Here is a 15,194-nt window from a genome sequence, read left to right on the forward strand (position 1 = left end):
TTATCTTCAAGAAAACTTGATAACTACACTATTACAATTAAAAACTTTATGGTGGAGGTGGTGGAAAGGATACTGGGATCATTGGTAGTGGAGAATGGGCACTATTGGAGGGATGAGTACTTGATTATTGTATGACCGAAACCTAAGTACGAAAGTTTGTAAGTCTGTAACTGTACGTCACAGTGATTCATGTAAAAATTTTAAAAATTAAAAAAAAAACCTTCATGGGTCTGGGCCAGCAAAATAGTACAGCAAGTAGGACTCTTGCCTTGCACACAGACAACCCAGGTTCAATCTCCAGCATCCCATATGGTCCCCCAGCACCATCAGGAGTAATTCCTGAGTGCAGACTTAAGAGGAACCCCTGAGCATTGCCAGGTGTGACCCAATAAAAACAAAAACAAAAAAAGAACACTGTGGGCCAGAGATAGTATAAAGGTTAAGGCATTTGCCTAGCATGTGGTTTGGCACCACATATGTGGCCCACAGCACTGTTATGACCCTGAGCACAAGAAAATCCACATCAAAATCAAAAAGAAAAAGAATTTCAGCTTACCAAAACTTCAGATGAAACAAAAAATCAAGCAAACCTGGAGTAATAATAGAATTTGCAACACCTATATTTGACAAAAGATCAGAAGATGTAAGAAAATGGGGTCAGGGATATATCTCAGTGGGTAATATACTTTAATGCATTGCATATGTGAACCCCTAAGTTCAATCCCCAGCACCACAAAAATTAAAAAAGAAATCAAAACAACCAGATGGCTCTCTGCTCAAAATAAAACTCTTACATATCACAATAGAAAAATGTAGATAAACACACCTTTAAAATCTTTGGGAAAAAAAAACTGAACAGACTTTACCAAAAAAGTATCCAGTGTCAGGGCGGAAGTACAGGATTTGATTGCTGGCATGACGTGGCCACCTGAGCACTTCTGGGGTGGCCCAGGGAATCCCCAGCACAGAAGGCCTGAGCAACACCACATCATGGGCTCTCTCACAATGAACCACCAGTTTCTCCAGAATCCCCAGGTATGGTCCCAGACCTCCTGATAACTGTCCCAGGCCACCTGAGGACTCCTTGGGAGGCCCCCTCTAAAGTAAATAAATTTTTAGAAAATAAAACCAATGTCAATAAAACATATTTTAAAAAATGCTTAACCTCATTAGTCAGAGAAATACAAATCAAATACTATGAGACACCACTATGCCTCTACCACAGTAGTAAAATTAGTTCATAAATCAATCGTGTGAGACAAGAGAACTCTCAAACTTTCCAAGTGAGGAAGGGATAAGGAAGACATTTGGGGTCACTCTAGGCTCTTGGGTCAGGGGGTCACTCAGGGCACAGGGGACAATGCAGTGCTGGGAATTAAACTAGAGTCGACCACACACAAGGCAACTGTGTTAACCAACAGTATCTGACATCGAGATAAATAAGTTATACAGAAGTACTTACAGTAGGAAGTGGAAAGTCCCTAACTATAACAAGAATATTCACATTTTGAAAACTGACCTCTTTTTGAACAAGGCTCAATTTTTCAAGTAATTTACATTTTTCTTCTATTAGTGAAGAAAGTTCCAGAGCAAGCTTTCCCTCTCTTGCTAAAAAAAAAAGAAAAAGAGTAAATATGACCATAAATTGTTTTCACTTTAATACTATAAACAATGATGAGAACCAAATTAAAGAACTTACCCACATAAAGTCGGCTTCTAACCTGAAATATTTAACAAAAACTGTATTACAAACTTATGTTCAGGCAAGTCTAATTTATTTTATTTCTATTGCCAATTTAAGAGCTCTATTTCCAATGAGAAAAAAAATTTTAAAAAGCTATCAATTGAAGTCTCCCTACTGAAGATTCATATATGTGTTTGTATATTGAAATAACTTTACCTGGTGTCGTCTGAGGACCCGCTAGGGATGGGAGATGAGCGCTGAATGTGGACCATGGATCAAACACAATGGCCACTCAATACCTCTATTACAAACCACAACACCCAAAAGGAGAGAGAGAACAAAAGGGAATGTCCTGCCACAGAGGTGGGATGGGATGGGGGGTTGGGGGTGGGTGGGAGGGATACTGGGATCATTGGTGGTGGAAAATGGGCACTGGTGGAGGGATGGGTACTCGAGCATTGTATGAATGAAACACAGGCACAAAAAGTGTAAGTCTGTAACTGTACCTCATGGCGATTCACTAATAAAAAAAAGAAAAATAAATAAATAAATAAAATAACTTTACCTAAAGGATGCCTGTTTAATTCCATTTTTCCCACTGTTATTCAAACTTATCTAACCCCCAAAACAAACCATCCCAGGCCTTCTCTAGTATCATCTCCCCTAGTAGCCATGTGAGAAATGTCACCAGAGGAGGTGGATCTGTGGGCCTGATATGCAACATGCATTTAACAATTTATTAACCTGTTACTTGCATAACATATACAGTCTCATACAACAGTTACGTCATGAAATAAGTGAAAACACCAATATTAAACATTTAAAGAAGGAAAAGGGACTAGAGCTCAAGTGCATGTTTTGCTTGCGAGAGAGGCCTGGGCTAGATTCCCAGCATGGCTGGGGACTTGGGCACTGCCAGGAGCACCCCCTGAGCACCTGGCCAATAGCAGCCTCAGAGCACCAGTATATATAAAGACCAAACACAAGCCAAGAAAAGTAAAAAGGAAAAATACTGATCCCTTAAAAAAAAAAATCATAGAGGAGACAATCAAGGAGCTAGTGTAATTGGTAAAGTACATGTGCTCTAGAATGAAGCATAAAAATCTCTGTATAAGGAAGTCAGGCTTAGGATCTTAGGATTAATGTAATATAAGCATGTAGGAAAACATTAGAATTGAGATATAAAATTGAGGGATTATCAAAAAAATATAATAGGAACCTTTTATTTTTATTTTTTCTGCAGTGGATGGGGGACAGTGAAGGTACCACACCCAGCAATGCTTAAAGCTTATTTCTCATTCTATGCTCAGGGAACACTCCGGTGGGGCTTAAGGGATCATATGAGTGTCAGGGATCAAGAGGGGTTCAGAGTTAAGGAAGCTGGTAAGATGCACATCGTGCACACAGTCAACCCTGGTTTAATTCCCAAAACCACAAATGGTCTGGTAGTGGGGAAGTAGAAGCAATGACTTTATGTGCCAATACCATAAACTCAATACTATCACAGTCATATACCTAAACCATAATAAAATATTGCTAATTCAAGTCAATGATAGAATAAACATTTTACTGGGACATAACATTGATATTGACTACTTACCGACCGAAAACTTCTCCACAATAACAAGAAAACAGCAAAAGTTCCAACGATAGCTACACAAATCACTAACTCCCACGGAAAACCATAAAGATTAGGGCCTGGTCTCATATCTTCAGGCAATGTTGCCACCACCTTGAAAACAAATAAAATTAACTTCTTAAAACAGCACTTTGAGTACAATAATGAAATAGACCCACAAACTATAAAAGCAACACTGGTGAAGTATCTGCATGTGCATTTGATAAGGGGTAAACTAAAATATGTTTTGCATTTTTTTTTTTTACAAACTCCTGCAACTCCAAGGAATGATGAAATCATGAAATTCACTGCAGCTTAGATGGAACTAGAGGATATCATATTAAGTGAAGCAAGTCAGAAGAAGAACAAATACCAAATGACCTCACTACAAGTGGTATATGGAATAACAGGACAAGGAATGCAAGGAATCAAATAGGGGATACCTAGATTACCTTTGAAATATTAACAATATAGAACAATAGGGAAGTAAGAAAAGGCAGACTAGAGTTAACAAGAGCAAAAATACAGATAAAACATACTTTAAAAACCCCAACAGAGCTTTGGGTTTAGAACATGAATCTCTTTATCCTAGTATTACAACTCCTTTTATTTTTTTTTATCTGCCTATAAAGGTAATATATTCATTGAGCATGCAAAAACAATTTCTATTATTCTTCCTCCAAAGGCGATGAGTGACACTTAACCGTGGCTTTCAACATTCCCTAATATGTTTTCACACAAAAATACAAAGGTTTTTGCAGTTGTTTCTCATTTCCTCTTTCTCTGGGTGCAAACATTATATATCTTCATCTATTAGGGTAATATTCCTCATTGCTATCAGACCCCTTCCCCCATACATTACAGAAGAAAGGTAAAGAGGGGGAAAAACCATTTAAAGAACCCAAAGTCCTATCAAATTTGACACTTTTCAGAATTCAACCCAAACTTCTGTGAAAAGTCTGTTTTATAAGATCTTTTCTACATAGAAAAAACTCCTTAGGTCTACTCTATCCCAGGTCTTTTTTTGAAACTTTAACCTAGAAATACACTCTTTTCATACTGCTATGGATAGTTTATCAGATGTAGTAAATAAACCTGATTGTATCTTTCAAAAGAATATATTCCCTAGTAATACCCTGCCATAGTGGTAGGGTGGGGTGGGGGGAGACGGGACTGGGGAGGGGGGGAGGGATGTTGGGTTTACTGGTGGTGGAGAATGGGCACTGGTGAAGGGATGGGTTATCGAACTTTGTATGGGGGAAACATGAGCACAAAGATGTATGGATCTGTAACTGTACCCTCACGATGACTCTCTAATTAAAAATAAACTAATAAAAAATATAAATAAATAAATAAATAAAAATTTAAAAAAAAAAAAAGAATATATTCCCTAGTGACCAGAGAGATGGTCCAGCAGCTAAGGTGCTTGCCTTGCATGCTCCTGACCCGGGTTCAATCCCCAGCACCCCATAACTTCCCCACAAGCTTCCTAGGAGTGATCCCTGAAATCACAGAGAGAGAAGTAAGCCCTATGAAAGTTTGTAACTGAGCTCTTTCAGGTGTGACCCAAAAACAAAAACCAACAAACAAAAAAAAATCCTCAAAGTGGATCACTGCCTCCCTCCCCACCTCTTCCTATATTATGCAACTTACCAGAGTTCACAGATAAATGACATCACTAGAGCCAACTGAATTATTTCCTTAAAAGCTGTATTTTAAAGGGGCCAGAGCAGTGGGTAGGGCGTTTGCCTTGCACACAGCCGACACAGGTTCAATCCCCGGCATCCCATATAGTCCCCCAATAACCACCATGAGTATCTCCTGAGTGCAGAGCCAGAAGTAATCCCTGAGCATTGGTGGGTGTAACTCAAAAAGAGAAAGAAAAAAAAAGGCCTGTATTTCAAAATCAAAAAGAAAAAAAGTACGTCTGCCTGACAAATTCAGCACACCATTACTACAGAAATAAATTTTACTATTTATATATTCTCTGAGCTTTCCAACCATTTCTAAACGTAAAACGCTCGCTATTTCAACAATCTATTAATTTTCTTTACACTGTCCATTAAAACAAGACGGGAAATTCTAAAAGCATCTCTTAGATTAAAGACAAATCATCATCATCATCATGTATAGGGATATATCTTAAGTTAAATAGCATTTTATCAGCCTTTCTATCATAAAAGATGTTATATTCTAAGTGAAAGCTTCAAGTTGGCTGAATCAAATGGACTAAGAAACAAAAAGAATTTAAGTTTCAAGAATTCACCTTAAATCCACAGACCTACAAGTAAACTGACTTAGAAACAAATGGATTTAAATCCATAAACCTATGACTGAAAAAAATGGACTTAGAAACAAATGGATTTAAAAAACAAAACGAACTTCCAATTAAAAAAAAGCCCAGGACCAAATGGATTAAAAAGTGATCACTTTAAAAAAAACTACAGAACAGTCCGGAGCAACAGTACGGCATATAGGGCATATACCTTGCATGTGGCCGATCCAGGTCCGATCCTGACTCTCGATATGGTCCCCCAAGCTCACCAGGAGTGATCTCTGAGCACATAGCTAAGACTAGGGTCTGAGCACAGTCCAATGCAGCCCAAAAGAAAGTTTACAGAAGAATTAACACTAATCCGTTTTAAATCTTCCAAAATACAAAGGTTGGAGAGCTCACCCTAACTTATTCAGAGGCCAATATAAGCTGCTATGCATTGTAGCACTGTCGTCCCATTGTTCCTCGATTTGCTTGAGCGGGCACCAGTAATGTCTCCATTGTAAGACTTGTTACTGGTTTTGGCATATCGAATGCATCACGGGTAGCTTGCCAGGTTCTGCCATGCGGCAGGATACTCTTCGTAGCTTGCTGGGCTCTCCGAGAGGGATGGAAGAATGAACCCAGGTCGGTCATGTGCAAGGCAAACGCCCTACCCACTGTGCTATCACTCCAGCCCATTAGCTGCTATGACAAATCAAAACTGAAATAGAAATCCTCAACAATAACAAATCAGATCAAATACAGTAATAAATACAAAATAAAATAAATATTTGTATTTTAATCAAATACAAAAATAAACACAAAAACCAGTAACAAACAATAACAATCCAGTAGCAAATTTAAAAAATTACAAACAATAACCGAATGGAAATTATTCAAAAAATACAGGATTGATTTAGCTCTTCAATTAGTTTAGTGACGGATTGAACCTAGGGCTTCATGCATGCGAGGCAAGGGCTCTACAGCTAGCCACATCCCTGGTCCAAATGACTTTTTGTCCTGGAATCAAAGGTTTCTTTCTCATTATTTATTTCTTTAAAAATGTATCATTTGGGCCCTTTCTGGGAAGATAAGACAATAGGTAGAGTGCTTGTCTTGCAGACAGCCAACCTAGGTTCGATCCCCAGCATCCCATATGGTCCCCCAGGCCCTGTCAGGAGTCAACCCTGAGTGCAGAGCCCTGAGCAACCCTGGATGTGGCCCAGAAACAAACAACAACAACAAAAAATATCAATGGCATCTCTTGGTTACAGAACGGAAATTTAGTACTGTCAAAATGGAAACTTTCCCAAATTGAATTATTAATCCAGTGTAATCCCTATCAAAATTGCAACTGTCTCTTGCAAAAGTAAATGCTACAGAACCAAAATCACCAAAGTAATACCAAAAACTAAAAGCACTGTTGGGAGCTCACACCTGCCCTATTTCAAAGCTTACTATAAGATACAATAAACAAAACAGTTTGGCCATGGCTTGGAAACCTCTGGCCCAACAGAAATGAATACCCAGAAATAAACTGTGAGGTTTATGGTCAATTAATTCTCACCAGTAGTACCAAAACAAATCAATAAAGAAAGAATAGTCTTCAACAAATGATTCTGAAACAAGTGAATATATACATGCAAAAAAATAAAACCATACCCATATTTTATGTACTTTATAAAAATTAACTGAAAATGAACCACATACTTTAATAAAAAATATGAAACTAAGAAATATAGACACAGGCATAAATCTTAGTGACCTTATCTAAAACAAGTTTCTTAAATAGGACACATAAAGTACTATCCAAGGAAAACATTACAGATAAATTCCATCAAAATTCAAAATCTTGGTACTTCTAAGGAGACCATAAAGATGGTCAAAAAAAATCCACTAGAGGGGCTGAAGAGATAGCACAGCGGGTAGGGCATTTGCCTTGCATATGGCCAACCCGGTTTCGAATCCCAGCATCCCATATGGTCCCCTGAGCACCGCCAGGGGTAATTCCTGAGTGCAGAGCCAGGAGTGACCCCTGTGCATCGCCAGGTGTGACCCAAAAAAAAATCACTAGAATAGGAGGAAATATTCACAAATCCTATGTCTGAAAAAGATGCAATAAAGATATAAAGATGCAATAAAGATATCAATAGTCAAAACACAATCCAATTTTTTGAAAAGGCAAAACGAAGATAGTTCTCCAAATACAAAGGTACTAAAATGACTAATAAACACATGCAAAGATATTTAATATCACTAGTCATTAGGAAAATGCAAATCACAATCTCAGAGATAGCACTTCTCACTCAATGGGCTGGGTTTTTCTGTTTTAATTGTGGAGGATATAAAAAAGAACACTCAAACTACATGTATGTAAATAAAATGGTGTAGTCTCTGTGAAAAACATTTTGGCAGTGTCTCAAAAAGCTAAACATATGGTAAATATGAATCAATAATTCCATGCCCAGGAATATACCCAAGAGAAGTGAACATATTCATTAAAAAAAAAAATCTTGTATATGAATGTTCATTTGAGCATTATTCACAATAGCTAAAAAGTGAGAAAACTCAAATATCCCAAACTCTGAACCTATAGTAAAATGTGGTACACACCCATGCAACATAATATTATTCACGATAAAGAATGAAGTACTATTACATCTTACAATGTGGAAGTCTTGAGAGAGTGTGAAGAATACTACACAAGGGCAGGGAGATAGTAGAATGATTAACCCGGGTTCAATTCTTAGCATCACTGTGTGAGCCTGGGTTATCCCGAGCACTGCAGAGCCTAGCAGCATTGCATCCTCAGGCCCTGTGCTGAACTGACAGCCACCCAACTGCCAAGAATCACTAATGCAACTTCCCCCAGACCTCCTGAGGACACTTAGGAAGTCAAAAATGTACATACAGATATCAATATGATACATGAGCCACATGTTATATGATCCTATACACATTGGCTGTTCAGAATAGACAATCCATGTAGAAAGTATATGTTAGTTATTAAGGAATGAGAAAACAGAAGAACAGATGCCAACTGTTGGGGCTTCTCCCAAGCTAGATGTTCTCAAGTTGTGGTGATAGTAGCACAAAACAGTGAACATGAAAAAAACAAAGTCATCAAACTCGAAGCTGGGGCAACAAACAACAAGTTGAAGCACATACTTAGCATTCAGAAACCCTACCTAGGTTCCATCCCCAGCTCCAAAGGGTCCCCAGAGAGTCAATGGGAAGAGGCCAAAAACTAAACAAAAACATAAATATCAGAGCTGAATAGTATTATCAATGAGTGAATTCTGAAATTATATTAATTACATCTCAGAATGTAATTTTTTAAGTTTATTTAAAAAATAAAAAAACCTGGAGCCGGAGCAATAGTACACCTAGGGCCTTTGTCTTAAATTCAGCCCACCTGGGTTTGATCCTCGGCATCCCATATGGTCTACAGAGCAGGGTGAGGATTAATTTATGAATGCAGAGCCAGGAGTAAGCCCTGATCATCCCCAGGAGTGGCTCCAGAACAAAACCAAACCAAACCAAAAAAAAAAACCACTAAGTAGGGGCTGGAGTGATAGCATAGCGGGTAGGGCATTTGCCTTGCACGCTGCCGACCTGCGTTCGATTCCCAGCATCCCATGTGGTCCCCTGAGCACCACCAGGGGTGGTTCCTGAGTGCAGAGCCAGGAGTGACCCATGTGCATCGCTGGGTGTGACCCACAAATCCAAAAAAAAAGCACTAAGTAAAGCACTGCTGTGCATCATAGCTCCCAGCCAACACAGTAAATCATCCTGCTAAAAACACTTTTTAAAGTATTAGGGGGAAAAAAATCTTCAAAATATAAACTCTCCTTCAAGTCTCTCTTAATTGACATTACTATAAACACTATATTCTGATTACTGCTGTTTTTGATAAAAATGGAAATATGTACAATCTAAAATTGTCTCTTACCTCACAATATGCTTCTTTTCCAGCATAAATCAATCCCTCTTTGTGAATAAGATGCTACAGTCAGAAACCTGGATGTGATTCCATTCTTCACATTCAGTGAATACAATTCTATCCACCTCCTACTAAGTATTTCCTCATTCAGCAGTACTCTCTATTCCACCTTGATTAATGTTAATCAAAATATTCTCCATTCCACATTGTTTCTAGTTTTTTATTCATTCTTTTTTTTTTCCCCCATGGTATTTGGTCCATACCCAGTGGTACTCATGGCTTACTCCTGATTCTGTGCTCAGGGATCACTCCAAATGCAGTGCCAGGGACCAAAGAGGGTCAGTCATGTGCAAGGCAAGTGCCTTAACCTCTGCACCGTCTCTCCAGCCTATCTTCTTTACATCCAACCTATAAGCTACATTTATTTATTTATTTATTTATTTATTTAATTTCTCTTTGGCCACAACCAGCAGTGCTCAGGGTTTTACTTCTGGCTCTGCTCTCAGTGTTCTTCCTGGAGGGTCTGGTGAACCATACAGGGTATTGAGAACTGAACATGGGTCAGTCCAGTGCACAGCAAGCTTTATCTATTTAAATCAAAAATCTAACCACTGAAACTTTAGGCTCTCCTGCAAATAAAGCACTTAGAAGCCACTTAAACCTCCCCCTCCAGCATTACTGCACAAGATTCACACTTTACCCTCCAGTATTAGACAGCTCCAAAGCTCCAAATTGGTTGCACATACCATGCTGTTTGATCCCACCCTCGCTTAAAGTATTTACTCAGTCTAAAAACATTTTCCTAAACACTCATGGAAAGGTAGTTTTGTACACCCTTCAATTCTCCTAGTATATTCTGTGTACACAATCATAAGCAATTCATTAGTTTTTATTATGTCCTGTATGGATTAGGGGGTAAGAATCTTCTCTCCCTTAACTGAATGATATCAGGCTGAGGATATAACTTGACAGAACGCCTGCTTTGTGTGTATGAAGACCCTGGATTACATCAGCAGCCTGGACCTGTCCATTTATAATTCCTACAGAACTATCATTCATTCATGCATACATATACACATATACGCACATATGCAACAAAACCATACAACGATAATCTTTGGGGGTGGGAGGATCTGGAGGCCACACCTGGCTAAACTGGGGACGAATCGTGGATCTGTGCTGGTGGTGCCCAAGGAACCATAGCAGTGCCAGGATTGCACTAGGATCCGCAGCAAACAAGGCAAGAGGTTTACGCCATACTATTTCTCTGGCATCCAACAACACTTCTTAATTTATGCAACAAAAAACCAATAATCATAACTGTCCCAATATTTTGAAAGTTTTTATTTTTAGTACAATTTGTATGCTAGTTTATAAACACAGTGACATAAGTGCCCCTAAGAATGTCACTAAACACTTTTCAAAACTTGAGAGAAAAAGAAACTCTGCAACCTAATACTGGAGAGGGAAATCCCTGCAAAAAGAGCCCATGATGACAATGATAAGAGACCACTGTGACAATGACAGCTCAAAATGATCACTCTGGACAAGAACTGAGTGCTGAAAAGTAAAGTGATATACATGATAACCTTTCAGTACCTGTGTTGCAAACCACATTGTGAGAGAGAAAGGGGGCGGGGAGAGAGAGAAGTGCCTGCCCCAGAGGCAGGCTGGGGCTGGGGAGTGGTGGGAGGGAAACTAGGGACACTGGAAGTGGGAAATGTACACTGGTAAAGTGTTGGAACATTGTATGACTGAAACCTCTTCATGAACAACTTTGTATCTCGAGGTAACTCAATAAAAGGTAAAGAAAATAAAGAAAAATCTCTGTAAACTAATAAACTGGACCTGAAAAAAATTAATTTTGAACATAAGGAGCTTAATATCTCCAGACTGAACATTAGCACGACCTCAACATTAACAAGATACAGAAAGAAACCAAGAACAATCTCACTTATTCCAAAGTATCTCAAAATAATTCCTCACTACTAGAAAATAAAGAAGCAGCATGCCAACCCCCATCCAGGCTCCAATGCTTTTCAAGACAAGTCTCATCACTACAAAGATCTATTTCATGGTGTCAACCTTCAAGTTTCTCTAAGTTGGGGGAACATCATGTGTCACTGACCTATGTTCAAAATAAACAACATGACTGCAAGACTAATTTGTTTTTAGGAACCAGAAGACAGCTACCACCATGCAAATAGCCCAATGGAGTAGAGGCTCTCTTCACTGATTCCCAGGTCCCCTTGTAACACACACACACACACACACACACACACACACACACACACAAGTCCAAGCATTACACACAGAGTCCAAGCACCACACACACATATAAAACCCATACAACACACACAGTCCAAGCATCACACACATATAAAGCCCAAGCAACACACGAGTCCAAGCATCACACACACACATAAAATCCAAGCAACACACACACGTACACACACAATCCAAGCATCACACACACATAAAGCTCAAGCAACATACACACATAGCCCATGCACCACATGCACACACACACAGCCCAAGCAACACAGTCCAAGCATCACACACACACACACACACACACACACACGCACACAGAGCCCAAGCAACAAACACACAGCCCAAGCAACACACACACAGTCCAAGCATCTCACACTCACACACACACACACACAGCCCAAGCATCACACACACAACGCGCCCCCCCACCAACACACACACACACACACACACACCTACAAACCTGACTACAGCCTTGGACAAGAGGGCAGGTGAGAACCAGCTCCGGGATCCCCTAGCACAGCCTCTCAGTCACCAAAGCCAAACTCTGCAGATTCCTTCCCCCGGAGACTCCCGCGACCCCTGGGCCACGCAACTCTGATCGCGCCCGGACTCACCCTCCGCAGCTCCTCCAGGACCAGCCCCAAGTACGGCTGAGGGGCAGTCCTGGGCCCCTCCATGGCGCCAAGGCTACCTGGCCGCCGCGGCCACGGCCGCTGCCAGGCCCTCACTGGGCAACGACAATCGGCAGAGAACACGCAGCGTTCCGCCCGGAACCCAAAACCCGCACCCGCGATCGGAGCAAACCAACTGCCGAGCCGGCTGCAGGGGGGTCGGGGCCAGACCCGCACCACCCCGCCGGCAGCGTCGACTCGGCCGAGCCGGGACACCCCGGCCCGTTACTTACTGTGCCAGCCCCGAGGCCGGCCAACTTCACGTCTGCGGCGCGGGAGCCGGGGGCGCGCCTACTCCTCGCCGCCCCACCCCCTGGGATTGGTTCGGGCCGGGACGCGGCGGGGAGGCGGGGGGTAGGGGAGGGGGGAGCCGGCCCCTCGCCCCACCCACTTCGCGCGAGCTCCGTCGACGTGTCCCGGTGGTTTGCTCTTAAAGGGGCCGGCGCAGCCCTGCAGGCAGGCACCCTTGCCTAGAGGAGGGGCTGGGGGCAGGAGTGGGGTTCGGCCTCCAGCTCTGCGCGCTCGTGCAGGCCACTGGAGCCCGGACTAGGGCCCTGAATCACCGCCCTCAGCTCGCGGGGGCGGCGTGGCTGCCCTTAAATGCCCATCGGGCGGGGGGCGGCCACTGGGCCCAGCCTTAACCCCCGGGAACCTGCCTCCTGCGACCCTAGGGGAGCCCTCGCCCAGCATCCCGCACGAGAAATTCGACGGCCTCCTTAACCGGGGGACCCCGCCGACCCTGGCCAACCCGCTGCCGCTTTCACTGCGCAGAGTAACCGGCGTGCGATCGCGCCCCGTACGTCCTACCCCGCGTGTCCGGACCGGGGACTGGGGTCGGGAAGGCGTGCGGGCTCAGCCGCCGTCTGGGCAGGGTTCAACCTCACGGCCCGCGGCGGTGATTGGAGTTGCCCGCAGGGCGAAAGCGGAGGGCCTGGGGCCTTCCTCATACCTGGGTTTACCTGGGCGCTCGCGGGTCAGAAGCGTCTTAACTTTTCCTTATAGCGCTTCGCTTCCTAATCAACCACCTGGACCTGGGCTGGGCGCGTGCCTCTTCCTCGGCGAACGAGAGCTAAAAGCGGAGCCGCGTCCTCTAAAGCCCGGACCCTATATTTAGGAGCGCTGGATCCAGCCCCAGGGCCGGGCTCGCTGGGAGCGGCCGGTTTTGGCTGACACAGGTGTAAAAGGGAGCGCTTCCCCGAGCCTTCCTTGCTTGCCAGTGGAGCAGACTCCTCTGCCCAGCAAGATGACCTAGAAGAACAGATTCTGGCATCTTTAGCAGCTGCCTCTAACGTCAATTCTAAAAGTAATAGACTAGACTGTTGTGCCAAAAAAGAAACCAGATCATAGCCCAACTTGACAGCAGGTGATTTTCATGAACCAAAAATGTGGCCTTGTTTTTCAGAATGCATATAGTACTCTCACCGTTTGCCACATCCTCCTAAGGAGTTTCGTCCGCGTTAAGGAACTGACAGTGTCTGTTTGTCGGAGAGTGACAGAAACTGCTTAATAATCCTCCCTTTAAAAGGTGCTATACAGGGGACTGGAGAGAGTGCTGCGGGCCAGACCTCGCATGCAGCTAACCCGACTTTTGTCCCCCGCACCCCAAATGGTCCCCCAAGGCCCTCCAAGAGATCACTGAGTTTGAGCAGAGCCAGGTGAGCACTGAGCTCCTGATTCAGGGTTGGGTGTACCCCCACCCCCCCAGCAAAAAAAAAAATCTTTACAAACATATCCTTCAAGCATGTTAGTGTATTAAAATGAAACTGAATATTTACTAAAATTATAATAAAATTATATCTTTAGAATTTAAAAGAATTACTCTAATTTTATTTAATAAATATCCTTCAATAAGTCTGAATATGTTCATGAAATTCTGAGATTTTTTTATGACTTACTTGCTTATAAATATTAAATTTATAAATTAAATATTAAGATATTAAAGTTTGTACTCCAATCGCTTCTCGGCCTTTTGGCTAAGATCAAGTGTAAAGTTTGTACTACATTTACCCGCCCTTTCCAATTTTTCAATAACTCATTCAAATATTAAATGTACAATCAAAAGAACTCATGAAATATTTTTTTAATCTAAAAGTTTCCCCCATAGCAAAAACTCAGTAAAATTTAAATTCAGTGCTATATTCAAATGTAATTTCTTTTCTGTACACTAGTCATAATAGCTTACCTCTTCCTCTTTCAATTCCATCTTTTAAAAGCTCTTGTTCAATTCTCCTAACATGAAAATAATGGTTGGCTAAGCACTTCATATCCTGAAGAAAGATTTCAGATTCTAATACACCCTGCCCTCTTCTGTTTCCACACTCTGATCCTGTTTTGACACTCACGTGGGTAAAGGGGTGCTATAGGTGGAGTTGTGACAACCGACCCAGAAGCCAATTTCATGGACGTCATTCATTGGCATATGTTTTTATAACATTTTGAATGTGTATATTAGTACTTTTAAAATCTGTATTGAAAAAAATCCTGCATTTAGTAACTGATAAAAAGTAAATGGAGAGGCCAGAGAGATAATACAATGAATAGGACACTTGCAGTTGACCAGCTGGGGTTCAATGTCTGGCTTCCCATATGGTTCCCCCAAGCACTACCAGGAGTGATTCCTGAGTGCAGACCCAGGAGTAACCCCTGAGCATCTCCAAGTGTGGCTCAAAAAATAAACAAAATACACAATTTTTACTATGTAAAATATTTTCAAGACTTGTTCTCTATAAAAAAAAGCCAGAGCA

At 41.8% G+C, this 15,194-nt stretch overlaps 1 protein-coding gene across 8 annotated transcripts in view; it reads right to left on the reverse strand.

Annotated features, from left to right (window-relative positions):
- The window catches only part of MIA2 (MIA SH3 domain ER export factor 2), a 95,005-nt gene that overhangs the window by 60,315 nt on the left and 19,496 nt on the right, over nt 1-15,194 (reverse strand). For 2 of the 8 annotated variants that reach the window (XM_055132809.1, XM_055132804.1), the window contains exons 1-4: nt 12,394-12,719; nt 3,285-3,416; nt 1,700-1,721; nt 1,520-1,608 (exon numbers count right to left, since the gene is read on the reverse strand). In XM_055132809.1, coding sequence (XP_054988784.1) covers nt 1,520-1,608; nt 1,700-1,721; nt 3,285-3,416; nt 12,394-12,456 — 306 coding nt within the window. In that variant the 5' untranslated portion in view covers nt 12,457-12,719. Of the gene's footprint in view, nt 1-1,519; nt 1,609-1,695; nt 1,722-3,284; nt 3,417-12,393; nt 12,720-13,399; nt 13,950-15,194 lie in introns of those variants that run through there. The other 6 variants (XM_055132810.1, XM_055132806.1, XM_055132803.1 and 3 more) reach the window with 4 other exon arrangements.

Source organism: Sorex araneus, chromosome 3, assembly GCF_027595985.1.
Source record: "Sorex araneus isolate mSorAra2 chromosome 3, mSorAra2.pri, whole genome shotgun sequence".
Taxonomy (NCBI): domain Eukaryota; kingdom Metazoa; phylum Chordata; class Mammalia; order Eulipotyphla; family Soricidae; genus Sorex; species Sorex araneus.